Source organism: Cherax quadricarinatus, chromosome 37, assembly GCF_038502225.1.
Source record: "Cherax quadricarinatus isolate ZL_2023a chromosome 37, ASM3850222v1, whole genome shotgun sequence".
NCBI lineage: Eukaryota > Metazoa > Arthropoda > Malacostraca > Decapoda > Parastacidae > Cherax > Cherax quadricarinatus.
In genome coordinates this window covers 6,608,552-6,629,600 of record NC_091328.1, presented here as the reverse complement: position 1 = coordinate 6,629,600, position 21,049 = coordinate 6,608,552, and the positions used below count along the sequence as shown (strand labels likewise).

General features: G+C 37.8%; 2 protein-coding genes across 7 annotated transcripts in view; both read left to right on the top strand.

Moving 5' to 3' along the window:
* Positions 1 to 8,790, top strand: part of LOC128704045 (protein DEK) — a 49,402-nt gene extending 40,612 nt beyond the window's left edge. For 3 of the 6 annotated variants that reach the window (XM_070091851.1, XM_070091852.1, XM_070091850.1), the window contains exons 5-8: positions 2,422 to 2,563; positions 3,600 to 3,968; positions 7,163 to 7,315; positions 7,849 to 8,786. In XM_070091851.1, the coding sequence (XP_069947952.1) occupies positions 2,422 to 2,563; positions 3,600 to 3,968; positions 7,163 to 7,315; positions 7,849 to 7,860 (676 nt within the window). In that variant the 3' untranslated portion in view covers positions 7,861 to 8,786. Of the gene's footprint in view, positions 1 to 2,421; positions 2,564 to 3,599; positions 3,969 to 7,162; positions 7,316 to 7,848 lie in introns of all 6 variants that reach the window. The other 3 variants (XM_070091849.1, XM_053799007.2, XM_070091853.1) reach the window with 3 other exon arrangements.
* Positions 1 to 21,049, top strand: part of LOC128701617 (uncharacterized) — a 90,512-nt gene that overhangs the window by 15,575 nt on the left and 53,888 nt on the right. The window lies entirely within an intron of this gene.

Below are 21,049 nucleotides of genomic sequence, written 5' to 3'. Positions count from 1 at the left end.
TTAAAAATAGGAGAGGAGAGTTATTAAATGGAGAGTTAGAGGTATTGGGAAGATGGAGGGAATATTTTGAGGAATTGTTAAATGTTGATGAAGATAGGGAAGCTGTAATTTTGTGTATAGGACAAGGAGGAATAACATCTTGTAGGAGTGAGGAAGAGCCAGTTGTGAGTGTGGGGGAAGTTCGTGAGGCAGTAGGTAAAATGAAAGGGGGTAAGGCAGCCGGGATTGATGGGATAAAGATAGAATGTTAAAAGCAGGTGGGGATATAGTTTTGGAGTGGTTGGTGCAATTATTTAATAAATGTATGGAAGAGGGTAAGGTACCTAGGGATTGGCAGAGAGCATGCATAGTTCCTTTGTATAAAGGCAAAGGGGATAAAAGAGAGTGCAAAAATTTTAGGGGGATAAGTCTGCTGAGTATACCTGGTAAAGTGTATGGTAGAGTTATTATTGAAAGAATTAAGAGTAAGACAGAGAATAGGATAGCAGATGAACAAGGAGGCTTTAGGAAAGGTAGGGGTGTGTGAACCAGGTGTTTACAGTGAAACATCTAAGTGAACAGTATTTAGATAAGGCTAAAGAGGTCTTTGTGGCATTTATGGATTTGGAAAAGGCGTATGACAGGGTGGATAGGGGGGCAATGTGGCAGATGTTGCAAGTGTATGGTGTAGGAGGTAGGTTACTGAAAGCAGTGAAGAGTTTTTATGAGGATAGTGAGGCTCAAGTTAGAGTATGTAGGAAAGAGGGAAATTATTTCCCAGTAAAAGTAGGCCTTAGACAAGGATGTGTGATGTCACCGTGGTTGTTTAATATATTTATAGATGGGGTTGTAAGAGAAGTAAATGCGAGGGTCTTGGCAAGAGGCGTGGAGTTAAAAGATAAAGAATCACACACAAAGTGGGAGTTGTCACAGCTGCTCTTTGCTGATGACACTGTGCTCTTGGGAGATTCTGAAGAGAAGTTGCAGAGATAGGTGGATGAATTTGGTAGGGTGTGCAAAAGAAGAAAATTAAAGGTGAATACAGGAAAGAGTAAGGTTATGAGGATAACAAAAAGATTAGGTGATGAAAGATTGAATATCAGATTGGAGGGAGAGAGTATTCAGATATTTGGGAGTGGACGTGTCAGCGGATGGGTCTATGAAAGATGAGGTGAATCATAGAATTGATGAGGGAAAAAGAGTGAGTGGTGCACTTAGGAGTCTGTGGAGACAAAGAACTTTGTCCTTGGAGGCAAAGAGGGGAATGTATGAGAGTATAGTTTTACCAGTGCTCTTATATGGGTGTGAAGCATGGGTGATAAATGTTGCAGCGAGGAGAAGGCTGGAGGCAGTGGAGATGTCATGTCTGAGGGCAATGTGTGGTGTGAATATAATGCAGAGAATTCGTAGTTTGGAAGTTAGGAGGAGGTGCGGGATTACCAAAACTGTTGTCCAGAGGGCTGAGGAAGGGTTGTTGAGGTGGTTCGGACATGTAGAGAGAATGGAGCGAAACAGAATGACTTCAAGAGTGTATCAGTCTGTAGTGGAAGGAAGGCGGGGTAAGCGTCGGCCTAGGAAAGGTTGGAGAGAGGGGGTAAAGGAGGTTTTGTGTGCGAGGGGCTTGGACTTCCAGCAGGCATGCGTGAGCGTGTTTGATAGGAGTGAATGGAGACAAATGGTTTTTAATACTTGATGTGCTGTTGGAGTGTGAGCAAAGTAACATTTATGAAGGGGTTCAGGGAAACCGGCAGGCCGGACTTGAGTCCTGGAGATGGGAAGTACAGTGCCTGCACTCTGAAGGAGGGGTGTTAATGTTGCAGTTTAAAAACTGTAGTGTAAAGCACCCTTCTGGCAAGACAGTGATGGAGTGAATGATGGTGAAAGTTTTTCTTTTTCGGGCCACCCTGCCTTGGTAGGAATCGGCCAGTGTGATAATAATAATAAAAAAAAAAAACAGCCTGTTAAGTTGTATGTAAAGGAGGTGACCGTGAACAGGGCTGGGTCAAAGTGTTTTTTTTTTTTTTTTTTTTTTTTTTTTTTTATGCAAAGACAATTTTGCTAGTGTTGGGGTATGTGTTTCTTATGATTCTTCTAAGCAAGTGACTGCTCATAACTGTGCTAGCGCCTTTGGCTTCCTAATGAAGGACCCAGGTTTAATCCTGGTATGAGCAAAGATGTTGGTCACATTTCTATATCTTTACTATCCTTGTTTCCATAAATACATACCTGAGTATTAGTTGAATTGGTTGCATCCTGGGGTGGTCATATGGGTATCAGTAATTCCATGAAAGTATGAACTAGAGCTATAATAATGTAGCCATGTTAATTTATATGATAGGGAACATGGAGCTGTACATTTTAAATGCTATTGTATAGTGATATTGATTATGCAGGTACAGTACTGTATGTTACTTTGCTAATAACTAAAAATGTTCTCAACAGAATAGTTATGTCCGAGATCAAGAAGATGTTGATGATTTTAGGATTGGAGAGATCCGGCAACAAGGCAGAGGCTGTAGAAAGATTAATGGCATTCATGCTTGAACCACATGATACAGGAAAAAAGCCTCAGATATCAGGAAAGGTAATGTGATTTTTATTGGGTTGTAATACTCTCAATATATTTTAGGCACTGTGTTAAGCCAGGATCTCTATGAATTCTTGTTTGTTGCCACTTATTTATTTTGACTGTTTAAGGGTTTGTCATTATTAAATATATGCATGTATATGGGTAGTCTTTCTTTTTATATAAACCTTTGACCAGTATTATATAAGGGTTGTTACATGAGTAATCACTCACTTGAGCTTTTGTTGTTCCAGTATTATATTCATAAAGCAGTACTAAACCTAGAAGTGTCATGTAGTGCTTGAGGAATTGGAGGTTGTCGGGTTTTATTAAAGAAAGGAGACAGTATCTCCTATTCTTTGTATCAACAGCTGTTCAAAGCTTCAAGGTGCCTTGAAGGAATTTGTGCTTAAGGAGAGCTCCAGCTCTTTGATCCTCTACATAGTATTATTTAACATACTTTCTAATACAAGGGAATTTCTGCTTATACTTTCAGGACAGGAAATAGCAGGGTTCATGCTATATAATGGCTGAAATTTGGTTTTATACACAATAGAGGAAGATTCTTCCTTGAGTCTAGAAATGCAGTAAACCCTTTAAGACATCAGATTAATCCACTTGGTCAATTGATTTAGAAAAAAAAAAACATAAAAGTTTGTTACATAATTGTCTGTTGTTTTTATGATCACATCATAACAATGTCATTTCTGTCCATGACTAGCCATTACCCATCACCTACTTTCCTTGATTAGTCTGTTAAGTTGAGGATTCTTTGTATTAGCATTTTGGGAGACAAGTTTTGACATCATATAATTAAAATGAAGGGTTAGATGAAATGCCATAAAGTATTGTTATTTTAAAATAATTTGACTTTAAACTAGTCTGGGTGTCTTATCCTAGAAGTTTCTTGCATGCTTTGAAGAGAGCAGCACAGTTTTGTTTTTAAAAAAAAAAATAAAATGGTGCAAAGCCTGTTTTAAGTTATAAGTTTTCCATAGAAAACATGATAATGTTTTCTTTGGAAAACATATTAAAATAGGAGAAAAAATTTCAGAGAGCTAAAGGGAGAGGAAGACCAAAGAAGGGGCAAGAGAAGAAACGAGAAAACAATACATCTATGAATGACTCGGAGAGTGGTGGAAATGAGAGTAATGAGTCAAATTTGGATGAACGTGAGGAGGAAGTGGACGAGGAAGAAGAGGAGATAGTAGACGAGGAGGATGAGGAGGTAGAAGAAGAAGAAGAGGAAGAAGAAAAACCCAAGAGGACGCCAGCAAGGAAGACTCCGGCTAAGAAAGCACCATCAAAGAGGGCAACATCAGCTAAGAAGGCTGCACCAGTAAGGCGATCCCGAGCTGCTGAGTCTGATGATTCAGATTCAGACGATGAACCTTTGGCCAAAAAAGTCAAGCAACCTCCATCAGTGAGTATTGTTTTCTTTTAAATTGTCACTTTCAAATCATTTCACAAACTGGTTAGCCAGTGGTTATCTGTGAAGTTATTGAAGGATAAGGATGCATTATTGTTTAAGAATTATTTAAATTACAAACAAAAAATGGTCAAAGCTATGAAATATTAACTGTCAATTAGCTTGTCACTGTTAATGAAATAATTGTTACAATTGAAGGTAATGGATGAAATATTCTAATGTATCATTGATATATATAGTATAACATAAAAATGAGTTAATCTCTCTCAATTTTACTGAGAAATTAAGTTATCTGTAGGCTATATAATACACCTTTTCCCACATACACACTAAGGTGGCACATGTAGACTTCGGGCATTTTAAAATTTGACAATTTTTGCTTACACAAAGTTTTAGTTTGGTCAGAGAAATCATTGAGATTAATCCAAAGCACCTGTTTAGCTTTTGTTATTGCTGGCTCTAGTTACATATTTGAGTTTTTTGGACTTGGGGGGGGGGGGGGAGCTCTAGCTCTTGGGATGCAGCTTAACTTATACAGGTAGGTCACTTAATACAGTAAGAAAGACATAAATGAATGCAGTACTGTAATTTATAAATAATGAAAAGTAGTACACAAGTTAAAGTAGAATTTGTAGCTTTATTCAAGAGAGAGGTAAAGAGGATGAGAGCCTTAAAATAATTTTGCAACTAAGGATAGAAGCCTAAAAGCATAATCAATAATGAAATGACAATAATGTAAACTACAGTGGAACCCCAGATTTCGTACTTAATCCGTTCCAGAAGGTCATTCTAAATCCGAAACGTATGAAAACTGAAGTAATATTTCCCATAAGAAATAATGTAAATCCAAATAATCTGTTCCAGACACCCAAAAATGTTTACAAAAAAATAATTTTTTTTAAAGAATAACTATAGTTTTCATACAGAAAACAATGAGAAATAAATCTAAAGCACTAATTTTAATGATAAATGAACATTACATGCCTTTATTGAAGACTTGTTGGCATATTGAAGAAGACAAGGAGGGGAGAGAGAGTTAAGGTTATTGTTTGGAAAGGGAATTCCCCTTCCATGAGAATTTCAGGCATCAAAGCCCTCTCTGGGGTCACTTACCTTCTTTGTCTTTTACTGGCACTGGGCCCCTGTTGCACTAAAAATCTATCCAGAGAGCTCTCTTTCTGGTGTCTCTTTAAGATTTGCCAAAAATGGGACAAGGTATTGTCACTGAACATGTTGCAGATATGGCTTGTATCAACTTTGTCAGGGTAAAATTTTTCAACAAAAGTTTGTACTTCATTCCACCTTGCACAAATGTCCTTAATCACTGAAGAAGGCACCTTCTCCCCTCTCTCTTCCTCCTCCTCGTCCTCTGAAGCAGTTTCCTCAGCTGCAGTCTGTTGCTGTTCCAGTTGAAGGTCTTGCAGCTCTTCAGTGGTTAGCTCTTCCCTGTGGTCCTCCACCAACTCTTCCACATCCTCGCCATTCACCTCCAACCCCATGAACTTCCCCAAAGACACAGTAGATTCCACAACAGGCGTAAGGTCGTCAGGCTCAGCCACAAACCCTTCAAAATCCTTGTCAAGGACACATTCTGGCCACAGTTTTCTCCAAGCAGAGTTCAAAGTCCTGGAAGTCACTCCTTGCCAAGTGTTACCTATAAGGCTTATGCAGTGGAGGATATTGAAGCAATTCCTCCAGAACTCTCTTAGGGTTAAGTCAGTGTCTGAGGTCACTTCAAAGCACCTTTTGAAACATTGCTTTCGTGTAGAGTTTTTTGAAGTTAGAAATGACCTGCCGGTCCATAGGCTGGATGAGAGGAGTGGTGTTAGAAGGCAAGAACTTCACTGTTATAAAACTGAAGGCCCTAATCAACTGGTCTTCCAAGTCTGGAGGATGAGCAGGAGCATTGTCTAGTACCAGGATGCATTTAAGTTGCAAGTTATTTTCCAAAAGGTATTTTTTCACACTGGCCAAACACTTCACAGACCCAGTCAATGAAAATTTGCCTTGTGACCCATGCCTTATTATTAGCTTTCCACATCACACACAGTTGACTCTTGATGACATTGTTTTTCTTGAACGCTTGGGGATTTTCAGAGTGATACACCAGTAAAGGCTTCACTTTGAAATCCCCGCTAGCATTACCACAGAACAAAAGAGTTAGCCTATCCTTCATAGGCTTGTCCTGGCAGTGTTTTTTCCTTCTGCGTTATGTAGGTCCTCTTTGGCATTTTCTTCCAAAAGAGGCCTGTTTCGTCACAATTGAACACTTGTTGGGGGAGGAATCCTTTAGCCTCTATGTACTCCTTGAATTCATCAGTGAATTCTTCGGCTGCATGTTTGTCTGAACTTGCAGCCTCACCATGCCTTACAACACTGTGTATGCCACTACGCTTCTTTAATCTGTCGAACCAGCCTCTGCTGGTCTTAAATTCACTAGCAGCCGCACTCATTCCAGGCATTTTCTTTGACGTCCGCATGCAACTGCCTTGCCTTTTCCCAAATGATCGACTCCACAACACCATCTCCCACTCCTTTTTTGTTGAGCCTCGCCAACAACACCTTCTCCACATCTTTGATTGTTTGTGATCTCTGTTTCGTTAGCATATTCACCCCTTTCGCAACTTTAGCTTCCATGATTTCTTCTTCCCGTACATTCTAACAAGCTCGGCTAAATGTATGCCACTCGTATTTTTCTACAATCTCTTTCTTCAATTCTATCAGGTTTCTCACTTTCTTTACCAAAGGACTGGCACTAGGAACTTTCCTTGGGCCCATGGTGGCTTATTTTGCAGTTGCAATCAGTAAACAAGCACAAAAATTGCGAAATGTTTTGGATGAATGCACACTCAACCAGTGACAAAGCCAGACTGAGGCGGCGTTCCGGCGGGCGAACGCGTCTGATATGTTCGATTCCTGGGACAAAGTACGAAATCCGTAGCAAAATTTCGCCCAAAAAAGTGTTCTAAATCCGAAACGTCCGATATCCGGTGCGTGCGAAATCCGGGGTTCCACTGTGATGAAAGGTGAAACTGCTGATGGAAGTGCTGACATGTAATGAAAGATGTATTTAGAATACACTATGTAAGAGAGCAGAACTCTGGGTGGATTGTTGGGCAAAATAAAAAAGAATAATGTATAGATATTTAGCTCTGGGGAAAAGGTGATGTAATCGATAACCTTTACAGGATGCAGAACTTAAAATAATGGTGAAGAAAATTTTAGAAGGTGCCAATTTGGAAGAAGTGACGATGAAGAGTGTATGTCGACAAGTGTATGATAATTATCCTGACTTTGACCTTACTCACAAGAAAGTCTTCATTAAGGAAACTGTGAAATCTGTAAGTATCCCCAACTCAGCTAGGTCACTGTGCTCACTTTTTTTTATTTACATACACCACAGTCCCATTACACATAACACTTTACCATGGAAAATGCACATAAATAAATACTGTACTTGACCTTTTTCTTCTTTTTTATCATTTGTATGTCTTAAGAAGATTCGGTATCTAATTATCACTGTCAGTTGTGACATTTTTGACAAATTTTATTGCAAAAAAAAAAAAGAATACTTTTTCATTTTTGTTAAGAGCAGAGGAATACAAGTTTTAATCTAATGGGATAAAATTTGAAGTACTGTTATACTCTAGTTTGACATGACAAGACCATGTTTTTTATTTTTGAAAGACTGTTCTGCATAGATGTTCATAAATAAAATTTTCAAAGCAGTCTCATGAGTTAAATTTTGTGTATCTGACTGCAAATAATATTTAAGATTACATATAAACATGTTCAGCTTTGTTTTGTAAGATATTTTTATTTCTTTGCTAAATTAACTTTGTTGTGTGTATATATATATATATTTTTTTTCCAGATAATATCGTGATTGGTCAGCTTTACCAGCGTTAAGTATAGTACAAATTGTTCATATAATGCTTTTTATTGTAGAGTTAAACAAAATTATGAAAATCTGTACGAATATGGCAGTTAAAATCTTTTAAGACCTCATCAGTTACATGAAAGTTATTTAATTTGGTAGTGTTAATGGCACCTGCCTTTTATCCCTGTGTTCTTTCTCTTAAGTAATTGCTTTGGCACAAATTCACATCTGAGCAAATGTGAAAAGTTCTTCACCTAAGACTTTACCCATCTATGAGCCACTGTTATTTTCATTTACTGTAAAATAGTTTTCTGATTTTTTAAATGTCTCAGTGTAACCAAATTTTCTCTAATTTTGGTAAAAAAAAAAAAAAGTTAAGCTAAAAAGTTCACTGCTGCAGTTCAGTTTGCTTCTCGCTTTTACAACATTTTAATAAAATATAGGCTTAGGAAGATTTACGATAACATTTCTTTGTTGAGCCTAACTGATGCAAACGTCAATAGTTGCTTACTAATTAGTGTTGTGGTACTTAAAGAAAAATCTGGCTGTGTTCTACTATAGTTACTCTTCTTGGTGAGAAGTATCACATAATAACACTATTCGCAAGACTTAAGGGATGATGAAAAACTTTAAATTAAGCAGTTTTAAGAGGCTCTCTTCATGCATTTGTGCTATTCCTTTGCTGATCTGACGTGTGATACTTTTTTAAACAGAGTGCATCAAACTTATTGGATGTTAACTATAAAATAACCTGGGAATGGATTTTCATATGCTTGGTGTAATGGTATTGTCCAGTGTAATATTATTACCTAGTTTAATAGTATTGCCTGGTGTAATATTATAGCCCAGTGTAATAGTATCACCCAGTGTAATAGTATTGCCCAGTGTAATATTACCTAGTGTAATAGTATTGCCCAGTGTAATAGTATTGCCCAGTGTAATATTACCTAGTGTAATAGTATTGCCCAGTGTAATAGTATCACCCAGTGTAATAGTATTGCCCAGTGTAATATTACCTAGTGTAATAGTATTGCCCAGTGTAATAGTATTGCCCAATGTAATATTACCTAGTGTAATAGTATTGCCCAGTGTAATAGTATTGCCCACTGCAATATCATTACCCAGTGTAATAGTATTGCCCAGTTTAATATTATTACATAGTGTAATAGTACTACCCAGCGTAATAGTATTGCCCAGTGCAATATCATTACCCAGTGTAATAGTATTACCCAGTGTAATATTATTGCCCAGTGTAATATTATTACCCAGTGTAATAGTACTGCCCATTGTAATAGTATTGCCCACTGTAATAGTATTGCCCATTGTAATAGTATTGCCCATTGTAATAGTATTGCCCATTGTAATAGTATTGCCCATTGTAATAGTATTGCCTAGTGTAATATTATTACCCAGTGTAATAGTATTGCCCAGTGTAATAGTATTGCCCAGTGTAATAGTACTGCCCAGTGTAATAGTATTGTCCAGTGTAATAGTATTGCCCAGTGTGATATTGCTGCCCAGTGTAATAGTATTGCCCAGTGTAATAGTATTGTCCAGTGTAATATTATTGCCCAGTATAATAGTATTGCCCAGTGTGATATTACTGCCCAGTGTGATAGTATTGCCCAGTGTAATAGTACTGCCCAGTGTAATAGTATTGCCCAGTGTAATAGTATTGCCATGTGTAATAGTATTACCCAGTGTAATAGTATTGCCCAGTGTAATAGTATTGCCCAGTGTAATAGTATTACCCAGTGTAATAGTATTGCCCAGTGTAATAGTATTACCCAGTGTAATAGTATTGCCCAGTGTAATAGTATTATCCAGTGTAATAGTATTGCCCAGTGTAATAGTATTGCCCAGTGTAATAGTACTGCCCAGTGTAATAGTATTGCCCAGTGTAATAGTATTGCCCAGTGTGATATTACTGCCCAGTGTAATAGTATTGCCCAGTGTAATAATATTGCCCAGTGTAATAGCATTGCCCAGTGTGATATTACTGCCCAGTGTAATAGTATTGCCTAGTGTAATAGTATTGCCCAGTGTGATATTACTGCCCAGTGTAATAGTATTGCCCAGTGTAATATCATTGCCCAGTGTAATATTATTGCCCAGTGTAATAGTATTGCCCAGTGTAATAGTATTGCCCAGTGTGATATTACTGCCCAGTGTGATATTACTGCCCAGTGTGGTATTACTGCCCAGTGTGATATTACTGCCCAGTGTAATAGTATTGCCCAGTGTAATAGTATTGCCCAGTGTAATAGTATTGCCCAGTGTTATAGTATTGCCCAGTGTAATAGTATTGCCCAGTGTAATAGCATTGCCCAGTGTGATATTACTGCCCAGTGTAATAGTATTGCCTAGTGTAATAGTATTGCCCAGTGTGATATTACTGCCCAGTGTAATAGTATTGCCCAGTAATAGCATTGCCCAGTGTAATATTATTGCCCAGTGTAATATTATTGCCCAGTGTAATAGTATTGCCCAGTGTAATAGTATTGCCCAGTGTAATAGTATTGCCCAGTGTAATAGTATTGCCCAGTGTGATATTACTGCCCAGTGTGATATTACTGCCCAGTGTAATAGTATTGCCCAGTGTGATATTGCTGCCCAGTGTAATAGTATTGCCCAGTGTAATAGTATTGCCCAGTGTAATAGTATTGTCCAGTGTAATATTATTGCCCAGTATAATAGTATTGCCTAGTGTGATATTACTGCCCAGTGTAATAGTATTGCCCAGTGTAATAGTACTGCCCAGTGTAATAGTATTGCTCAGTGTAATATTATTACCCAGTGTAATAGTACTGCAAATTGTAATAGTATTGCCCAGTGTAATAGTATTGCCATGTGTAATAGTATTACCCAGTGTAATAGTATTACCCAGTGTAATAGTATTGCCCAGTGTAATAGTATTACCCAGTGTAATATTGCCCAATGTAATATTACCCAGTGTAATAGAATTGCCCAGTGTAATATTGCCCAGTGTAATAGTATTACCCAGTGTAATAGTATTGCCCAGTGTAATAGTATTACCCATTGTAATAGTATTGCCCAGTGTAATAGTATTGCCCAGTGTAATAGTACTGCCCAGTGTAATAGTATTGCCCAGTGTAATAGTATTGCCCAGTGTGATATTACTGCCCAATGTAATAGTATTGCCCAGTGTAATAGTATTGCCCAGTGTAATAGTATTGCCCAGTGTTATACTATTGCCCAGTGTGATAGTATTGCCCAGTGTAATAGCATTGCCCAGTGTAATAGCATTGCCCAGTGTAATATTATTGCCCAGTGTAATATTATTGCCCAGTGTAATAGTATTGCCCAGTGTGATAGTATTGCCCAGTGTGATATTACTGCCCAGTGTGATATTACTGCCCAGTGTGATATTACTGCCCAGTGTAATAGTATTGCCCAGTGTAATAGTATTGCCCAGTGTAATAGTATTGCCCAGTGTAATAGTATTGCCCAGTGTTATAGTATTGCCCAGTGTAATAGTATTGCCCAGTGTAATAGCATTGCCCAGTGTGATATTACTGCCCAGTGTAATAGTATTGCCTAGTGTAATAGTATTGCCCAGTGTGATATTACTGCCCAGTGTAATAGTATTGCCCAGTGTAATAACATTGCCCAGTGTAATATTATTGCCCAGTGTAATATTATTGCCCAGTGTAATAGTATTGCCCAGTGTGATAGTATTGCCCAGTGTAAGAGTATTGCCCAGTGTGATATTACTGCCCAGTGTGATATTACTGCCCAGTGTAATAGTATTGCCCAGTGTAATAGTATTGCCCAGTGTAATAGTATTTCCCAGTGTAATAGTATTGCCCAGTGTGATATTACTGCCCAGTGTGATACTACTGCCCAGTGTGATACTACTGCCCAGTGTGATATTACTGCCCAGTGTAATAGTATTGCCCAGTGTAATAGTATTGCCCATTGTGATATTACTGCCCAGTGTAATAGTATTGCTCAGTGTAATAGTATTGCCCAGTGTAATAGTATTGCCCAGTGTAATAGTATTGCCCAGTGTGATATTACTGTCCAGTGTAATAGCATTGCCCAGTGTAATAGTATTGCCCAGTGTGATATTACTACCCAGTGTAATAGTATTACCCAGTGTAATAGCATTGCCCAGTGTAATAGTATTGCCCAGTGTGATATTACTGCCCAGTGTAATAGTATTGCCCAGTGTAATAGTACTGCCTAGTGTAATAGTATTGCCCAGTGTAATAGTATTGCCCAGTGTAATAGTATTGCCCAGTGTAATAGTATTGCCCAGTGTAATAGTATTGCCCAGTGTAATAGTATTACCCAGTGTAATAGTATTACCCAGTGTAATAGTATTACCCAGTGTAATAGTATTGCCCAGTGTAATAGTATTGCCCAGTGTAATAGTACTGCCCAGTGTAATAGTACTGCCCAGTGTAATAGTATTGCCCAGTGTAATAGTATTGCACAGTGTGATATTACTGCCCAGTGTAATAGTATTACCCAGTGTAATAGTATTACCCAGTGTAATAGTATTGCCCAGTGTAATAGTATTGCCCAGTGTAATAGTATTGCCCAGTGTAATAGTACTGCACAGTGTAATAGTTCTGCTCAGTGTAATAGTACTGCCCAGTGTAATAGTATTGCCCAGTGTAATAGTATTGCCCAGTATAATAGTATTGCCCAGTGTGATATTACTGCCCAGTGTAATAGTATTGCCCAGTGTAATAGTATTGCCCAGTGTAATAGTATTGCCCAGTGTAATAGTATTGCCCAGTGTAATAGTATTGCCCAGTGTAATAGTATTGCACAGTGTGATATTACTGCCCAGTGTAATAGTATTACCCAGTGTAATAGTATTGCCCAGTGTAATAGTACTGTCCAGTGTAATAGTATTACCCAGTGTAATAGTATTACCCAGTGTAATAGTATTACCCAGTGTAATAGTATTACCCAATGTAATAGTATTGCCCAGTGTAATAGTATTACCCAGTGTAATAGTATTTTACCCAGTGTAATAGTATTACCCAGTGTAATAGTATTGCCCAGTGTAATAGTATTGCCCAGTGTAATAGTATTGCCCAGTGTAATAGTATTACCCAGTGTAATAGTATTGCCCAGTGTAATAGTATTGCCCAGTGTAATAGTATTGCCCAGTGTAATAGTATTGCCCAGTGTAATAGTATTACCCAGTGTAATAGTATTGCCCAGTGTAATAGTATTGCCCAGTGTAATAGTATTGCCCAGTGTAATAGTATTACCCAGTGTAATAGTATTGCCCAGTGTAATAGTATTGCCCAGTGTAATAGTATTGCCCAGTGTAATAGTATTACCCAGTGTAATAGTATTGCCCAGTGTAATAGTATTGCCCAGTGTAATAGTATTACCCAGTGTAATAGTATTACCCAGTGTAATAGTATTGCCCAGTGTAATAGTATTACCCAGTGTAATAGTATTGCCCAGTGTAATAGTATTGCCCAGTGTAATAGTATTGCCCAGTGTAATAGTATTGCCCAGTGTAATAGTATTGCCCAGTGTAATAGTATTACCCAGTGTAATAGTATTGCCCAGTGTAATAGTATTGCCCAGTGTAATAGTATTACCCAGTGTAATAGTATTGCCCAGTGTAATAGTATTGCCCAGTGTAATAGTATTACCCAGTGTAATAGTATTGCCCAGTGTAATAGTATTGCCCAGTGTAATAGTATTACCCAGTGTAATAGTATTACCCAGTGTAATAGTATTGCCCAGTGTAATAGTATTGCCCAGTGTAATAGTATTGCCCAGTGTAATAGTATTACCCAGTGTAATAGTATTGCCCAGTGTAATAGTATTGCCCAGTGTAATAGTATTGCCCAGTGTAATAGTATTTCCCAGTGTAATAGTATTACCCAGTGTAATAGTATTGCCCAGTGTAATAGTATTACCCAGTGTAATAGTATTGCCCAGTGTAATAGTATTACCCAGTGTAATAGTATTGCCCAGTGTAATAGTATTTCCCAGTGTAATAGTATTTCCCAGTGTAATAGTATTGCCCAGTGTAATAGTATTGCCCAGTGTAATAGTATTACCCAGTGTAATAGTATTGCCCAGTGTAATAGTATTACCCAGTGTAATAGTATTACCCAGTGTAATAGTATTGCCCAGTGTAATAGTATTGCCCAGTGTAATAGTATTGCCCAGTGTAATAGTATTACCCAGTGTAATAGTATTACCCAGTGTAATAGTATTGCCCAGTGTAATAGTATTGCCCAGTGTAATAGTATTGCCCAGTGTAATAGTATTACCCAGTGTAATAGTATTGCCCAGTGTGTAATATTAAAGTAAATATGTTCAGTATTGCTTGAAGCTATTGTGGTTAGCTATAACATATTTTTCCCTAGCTAGCATACCATTCAAACTAGTACTTCATATCATTTGATGAACTATTATGAAGGATAAATTAGATATTTTTTTATAATGTATGCTGTAAGGTGGTGAAACATTTTCGATTTGCATTTAGACTGCATTTGTCAGTTTTGGCATGTTAATCATGCTAATACAAATTTATTTGCCCCCAGATAATACTTTTGTGCCATTAAAGCATTTTGAATAGTTACTGTTTTTTGGGTTACCATTCATTTTTCTTGTATAAAAAATATAAAATTTTCATTTTCTGAATATACTATTATATATAATTCACTTCAGTCATTTTAGCAGCCTATGTTAAAAATCAGAATTGTAAATGGGAGAAGTCCTTATACATGTTATTCAATGTACCTCTAGAATATTTAGAGAATATTTTAGTTTTTCTCTCCCAGCAATGCTGACTTGATCTTTTCTAAATAAGTCAATGTAATAACACCTATGCTCCTAATATCATTTTTTAATGTAAAAGAGATGTTAGGGATTTTGACACAAACATAGATAAATTATTTATGATGTACTTGTCATTTACATAGTATGTATATATATTTTTATTGACCCATTTTGTCCAGTGTAGCTCAGACACTTGTGGAAAATATATTTCACTTATGTTTTCCAGTAAATCTGAGTTTAATTCTGTAGCTATGAGCTCCTGCAATTACAAAGATAAAGGGTCAAATCATTGGTTGTATCAACTATAAGACTCCCTTCAACTTTTTCCTGTAAACGTTAAAATACGACTTTTTGGAACTATTGTAAATGCTGTGACATCTAGATGATCGGTTATGAAAGTGGTTAAAATCCTGTTAGCCAAGAAGTAGAGGGAATTGTGACCTGACATATGTATATATATAATATATACTATGTGTGTATATATATTTATATTATATATATATAAAACTTGTAATTTATATATATATTTATAATATAATTTATATATAATTATTTATATTTATATAGTATATGTATATAAATTAAATTATATATATAATTATATGCACACACACACATGGACTGAAATATATAAGTAGCAGACATTTTACCTATACCATTTTTTACAAGATGAGAGCATATGAATTGTAAGATTATTCTAATAAAGTAAGTTTTAGTTATTCTAATGTCTGTTTCATTGTTCCTTGATTCATTTTGTCCATCATATTTAGTTTTGAAAGTTACATTTATGGATTTTGAAAATATGTATGGAGTAAGAGGTAGATGGGATAAGAGGGAAAATTGCAACAACAAGTAAGAGGGAGGTGAAAGTGTATAAACTAAGGGAGGAAGTTCGGGTGAAATATAAGCAACTATTGGCAGAAAGGTGGGCTAGTGCAAGTATGAGTAGTGGGAATTTTGAAGAGTGTTGGAATAGTTTTAAAAATGCAGTATTGTAATGTGGGGCAGAAGTTTGTGGTTATAGGAGGGTGGGGGCAGGAGGAAAGAGAGTGATTGGTGGAATGAAGTAAAGGGTGTGATAAAAGAGAAAAAGGTAGCTTATGAGAGGTATTTACAAAGCAGAAGTGTTATAAGAAGAGCAGAGTATATGGAGAGTGCAAAAGGAGAGCAGATGATAGTGGGAGAGGTACTGTCAAGAAATTTTAATGAAAATAAGAAAAAAATTTGGAGTGAGCTAAACAAGTTAAGAAAGCCTAGGGAACAAATGGATTTGTCAGTTAAAAACAGTAGGAGTTAGTAGATGGGGAGATGGAGGTTTTGGGTAGATGGCCAGAATATTTTGAGGAACTTTTAAATGTTGAGGAAGAAAGGGAGGCGGTAATTTCATGCACTGGCCAGGGAGGTATACCATCTTTTAGGAGTGAAGAAGAGCAGGATGTGAGTGTGGGGGAGGTGTATATAAAGGGAAGGGGGACAAGAGAGATTGTAAAAATTATAGAGGAATAAGTTTACTAAGTATACCAGGAAAAGTGTACAGTAGGGTTATTATTGAAAGAGTTAGAGGTAAGACAGAATGTAGAATTGCGGATGAGCAAGGTGGTTTTAGAGTGGGTAGGGGATGTGTAGATCAAGTGTTTACATTGAAGCATATATGTGAGCAGTATTTAGATAAAGGTAGGGACGTTTTTATTGCATTTATGGATTTAGAAAAGGCATATGATAGAGTAGATAGGGAAGCAATGTGGCAGATGTTGCAAGTATATGGAATAGGTAAGTTACTAAATGCTGTAAAGAGTTTTTATGAGGATAGTGAGGCTCAGGTTAGGGTGTGTAGAAGAGACGGAGATTGTATTCCGGTAAAAGTAGGTCTTAGACAGGGATGTGTAATGTCACCATGATTGTTTAATAGATGGGGTTGTAAAAGAAGTAAATGCTAGGGTGTTCGGGAGAGGGGTGGGATTAAATTATGGGGAATTAAATATAAAATGGGAAGTGACACAGTTACTTTTTGCTGATGATACTGTGCTTATGGAAGATTCTAAAGAAAAATTGCAAAAGTTTGTGGACGAATTTGGGAGTGTGTAAAGGTAGAAAGTTGAAAGTGAACATAGAATAGAGTAGTGATGAGAATATCAAATGATTTAGATAAAGAAAAATTGGATATCAAATTGGGGAGGAGTATGGAAGAAGCGAATGTTTTCAGATAGTATTTGGGAGTTGACGTGTCAGCGGATGAATTTATGAATGATGAGGTTAATCATAGAATTGATAAAGGAAAAAAGGTGAGTGGTGCATCGAGGTATATGTGGAGGCAAAAAATTTTATCTATGGAGGCAAAGAAGGGAATGTATGAAAGTATGGTAGTACCAACACACTTATATGGGGGTGAAGCTTGGGTTGTAAATGCTGCAGTGAGGAGGCAGTGGAGATGTCCTGTCTAAGGGCAATGTGTGGTGTAAACATTATGCAGAAAATTCAGAGTGTAGAAATTAGGAGAAGGTGTGGAGTTAATAAAAGTATTAGAGGGCTGAAGAGGGTTTGTTGAGGTGGTTTGGTCATTTGAGAGAATGGATCAAAGTAGAATGACATGGAGAGCGTATAAATCTGTAGGGGAAGGAAGGCGGGGTAGGGGTTGTCCTCGAAAAGGTTGGAGGGAGGGGGTAAAGGAGGTGTTGTGGGCGAGGGGTTTGGACTTCCAGCAAGCGTGCGTGAACGTGTTAGGAGTGAATGGAGACGAACGGTATTTGGGACCTGACGAACTGTTGGAGTGTGAGCAGGGTAATATTTAGTGAAGGGATTCAGGGAAATCGGTTATTTTATATAACCGGACTTGAGTCCTGGAAATGGGAAGTACAGTGCCTGCACTCTAAAGGAGGGGTTTGAGATATTGGCAGTTTGAAGGGATATACAGTGGACCCCCGCATAACGATTACCTCCGAATGTGACCAATTATGTAAGTGTATTTATGTAAGTGCGTTTGTATGTGTATGTTTGGGGGTCTGAAATGGACTAATCTACTTCACAATATTTCTTATGGGAACAAATTCGGTCAGTACTGGCACCTGAACATACTTCTGGAGTGAAAAAATATCGTTAACCGGGGGTCCACTGTATTGTGTATTTTTATACGTATATACTTCTAAACTGTTGTATTCTGGGCACCTCTGCAAAAACAGTGATTATGTGTGAGTGAGGTGAAAGTGTTGAATGATGAAAGTATTTTCTTTTTGGGGATTTTCTTTCTTTTTGAGTCACCCTACCTCGGTGGGAGACGGCCGACTTGTTGAAAAAAAAAAAATGTTCCTGACAGTATCTTGAAGATAAAAAAAAAAAAATTTTAAATGTGTACTATTATGATGGTAAAAATAAAATTAATGTTCTTTGGAATATTTTCAGCCTGAGCCACTGTACTGAATGGCAATTGATTTGCCGAATCTTAAGGTGTTGATATTCTATTCCTTACAAACTTCACTTTGATGTATGTGAAGAACCAAGGGTTCTACATTTAAGGGGTTTCATGTGAATACAATAATGTTATTGGTTTGACAATATTTTTTTTTTTTCCCAAGTCAGGCCAAAAGCAAATTTTAGGTGTAGAGATTTAGTCTAGTATTTTTATCACTAGAAGCTAAGTGCAGCACTATGTGATCCTCTCAGGTTTAGTGCTTAATTGATTATACTATTAGAAATGGAAGCTTAGTAGGGCACTGTAAGAATACTTTAGTGTACTAGATTCTTGGGCTCTTAAACCTGTTCCTTTATCTGCAGTGCTGTATTGACAGGTTTAGGGTTTTTTTTCTTTTCTATATAGGTACAAACAATTTAGATAAAAATTGGATATCCCATTGGAGGGAGGGAGTCTGGAAGTGAATGTTTTCAGATATTTGGTAGTTGACTTGTCAGCAGATAGGCTTATGAAGGATGAGGTAAACCATAGAATTGATGGAAAAAAGGCGAGTGGTGCATTGAGGTATCTGTGGAGACAGAACATTATCCATGGAGGCAAAGAAGGAAATGTACAAGAGTATAGTGGTACCAACACTGATATGGGTGTGAAACATGAGTTGTAAATGCTGCAGCGAGGAGGCAGTGGAGATGTGTCTAGGGTAATTTGTGGTGTAAATGTTATGCAAAGAATTCGTATTGTGGAAATTAGGAGGTGTGGAGTTGCTAAAAGTATTAGGGGCTATTGAGGTGGTTTGGTCATTTAGAGAGAATGGAACAAAGTAGAATGACTTGGAGAGCGTATAAATCTGTTGGGAAAGGAAGGCGGGGTAGGGGTCGTCCCTGAATAGGTTGGAGGAAGGGGGTAAATGAGGTTTTGTGGGCGAGGGGCTTGGACTTTCAGCAAGTGTTAGACAGGAGTGAATGGAGATGAATGGGTTTGGGGATCTGACGAGCTGTTGGAGTGTTAACAGGGTAATATTTTGTGAAGGGATTCAAGGAAGCCAGTTAGTTGAACTTGAGTCCTGGAAATGGAAAATACAATGCCTGCACTTTAAAGGAGGTGTTTAGGATATTGGCAGTTTGGAGGGATATCTAAATGTCATATCTGAGCGCCTCTGCAAAGACAGTGATTGTACATGAGTGATAGTGAAAGTATTGAATGATGAAAGTTTTTTTCTTTTTGGGTCACCCTGCCTTGGTGGGAAATGGCTGACGTGTTCAAAATAAGCCAATCCAAGGGAGGTGAATTTGCTAGTGAATTTATGCAAGTATCCATGAGAGGGCCTAGAAGCAGCCACAAAACAAAAGGATTACATACCCTCTGTTGCTTGTTTGACCCCTAGTAGAGTACTGTATTTTTTTATAGAATATATGGTAATGATGAAAATAGCATATACGTAGTACTGATAAGCTGAGTAAGATGTGCAGCTGTTGATTGATGATGTGATTAGGCCAGTAGGCCTACTGCAATGCTCCTCAATTTCTTGCCACCACCTAGTAGTCCCTGCCTCATGCTACATCTTGGAGACTTTATGCCTCACCTTCATTTTCGTGCTTCAGCTTCACATTGTTCCAAAATATGAAGCTGAATACTTATCTAGGCTGAGGAACCGACCGCCTCGAAAACTGTTTCTCCAAAGTTGAAGGATTTGATTACATATCTTTACCTTGCTACTATGCCTGTTGCCTCCAGTTTATTCTTTGTGCTTGAAGAAGTCTACTGCATAGGCAAAATGTTTCAATCAACAATAAAGACACCCATCTGTTGCAAATGCAGTTGTGGTGGTGGTAGTAGTAGTAGAAGTAATAATGTAGTCATGACACCTCATTGTAGAGTGGTAAGTCAAGCACTGATGCTTCTAACCCAATGTCTTCCCCCAAACATTTTACTCCACAAGTTGAATCACAAGCTAAAGCCAAACTAATTGTGAGTTTGGGTCGGTGCTGTAAGTAAATAAGTAAGTTTATTCAGGTATACACAAATACAGTTACATAGAATTATCATACATAGCAGCATATGTTTAGAGAACCTAGGATAACCCAAAAAAGTCAGACACAGGAGGGCACCGCTTTATAGCATTTCACTATTGCAGTGGTTTTCACCTGTACCCACTCATTAACAAACAAAGGACGAAAATATTTTAAGGTAAATGTATGTACTGTGTATGCATTTTATAGGCCTGGCTCTAGTGCTCAATATATGATAGTGTAAACATGTTATCAGGCTTTAATATGCATTTAAAAGTGAGAAAAAGGTTGTTTCACTTTACAGTGATTTTTGCTTTACAGTAGTAGCCCAGAACCTAACCTGTATAAGCAGGGCCCCTCCTGTAATAATGTGAGTTTGGGTGGCACGTGAGTAGAGGAGCATGCAACCACCAGCACACTGAAGAAGTGAACCCCTCAAGGGAGGTTCCTTGATGCTGGTGAGGGGCTCTTGATCTAGGGAATTGGATCTGTGCTCCAGTTCCCTGAATTAAGCCTGAATACCTTCCGTTCCCCCCCCCCACCCCACAGGCACTATAATCCTACAGGTTCAGCGCTTCCCCATGATTATAATAATAACTGAGTGATGTAAGACCTGCACTGTATGACCCTTGTGGGCTTAGTGCTTAGTTTTGATTATAATAATGCAAGACCAGCTGAGTCATTCAGGTAGTGACACCACTAAGAGGTTCTATACCTTTTATCCCTCAAGGAAAGTTCCTGGACGCTGGTGAGCGGTTCTTCTCCCTTGGATTGAACCTGAATATGACCCTTGTAGGTCTAGCACTTCATTTTTGCTTACAATAATAATTAAACGTGAATGCCTCCCATTCCCCAAGAACTGTGTAACTCCTCTGGGTTTGGTGCTTCCCCTGATTTAAATAAACACGCTGATAAAGGACTTATCCTTGTCCCTAGTGGGTTTAGCACTTCTTTTTATTATAATAACCTTGTGGGTTTGGAAATATGAACA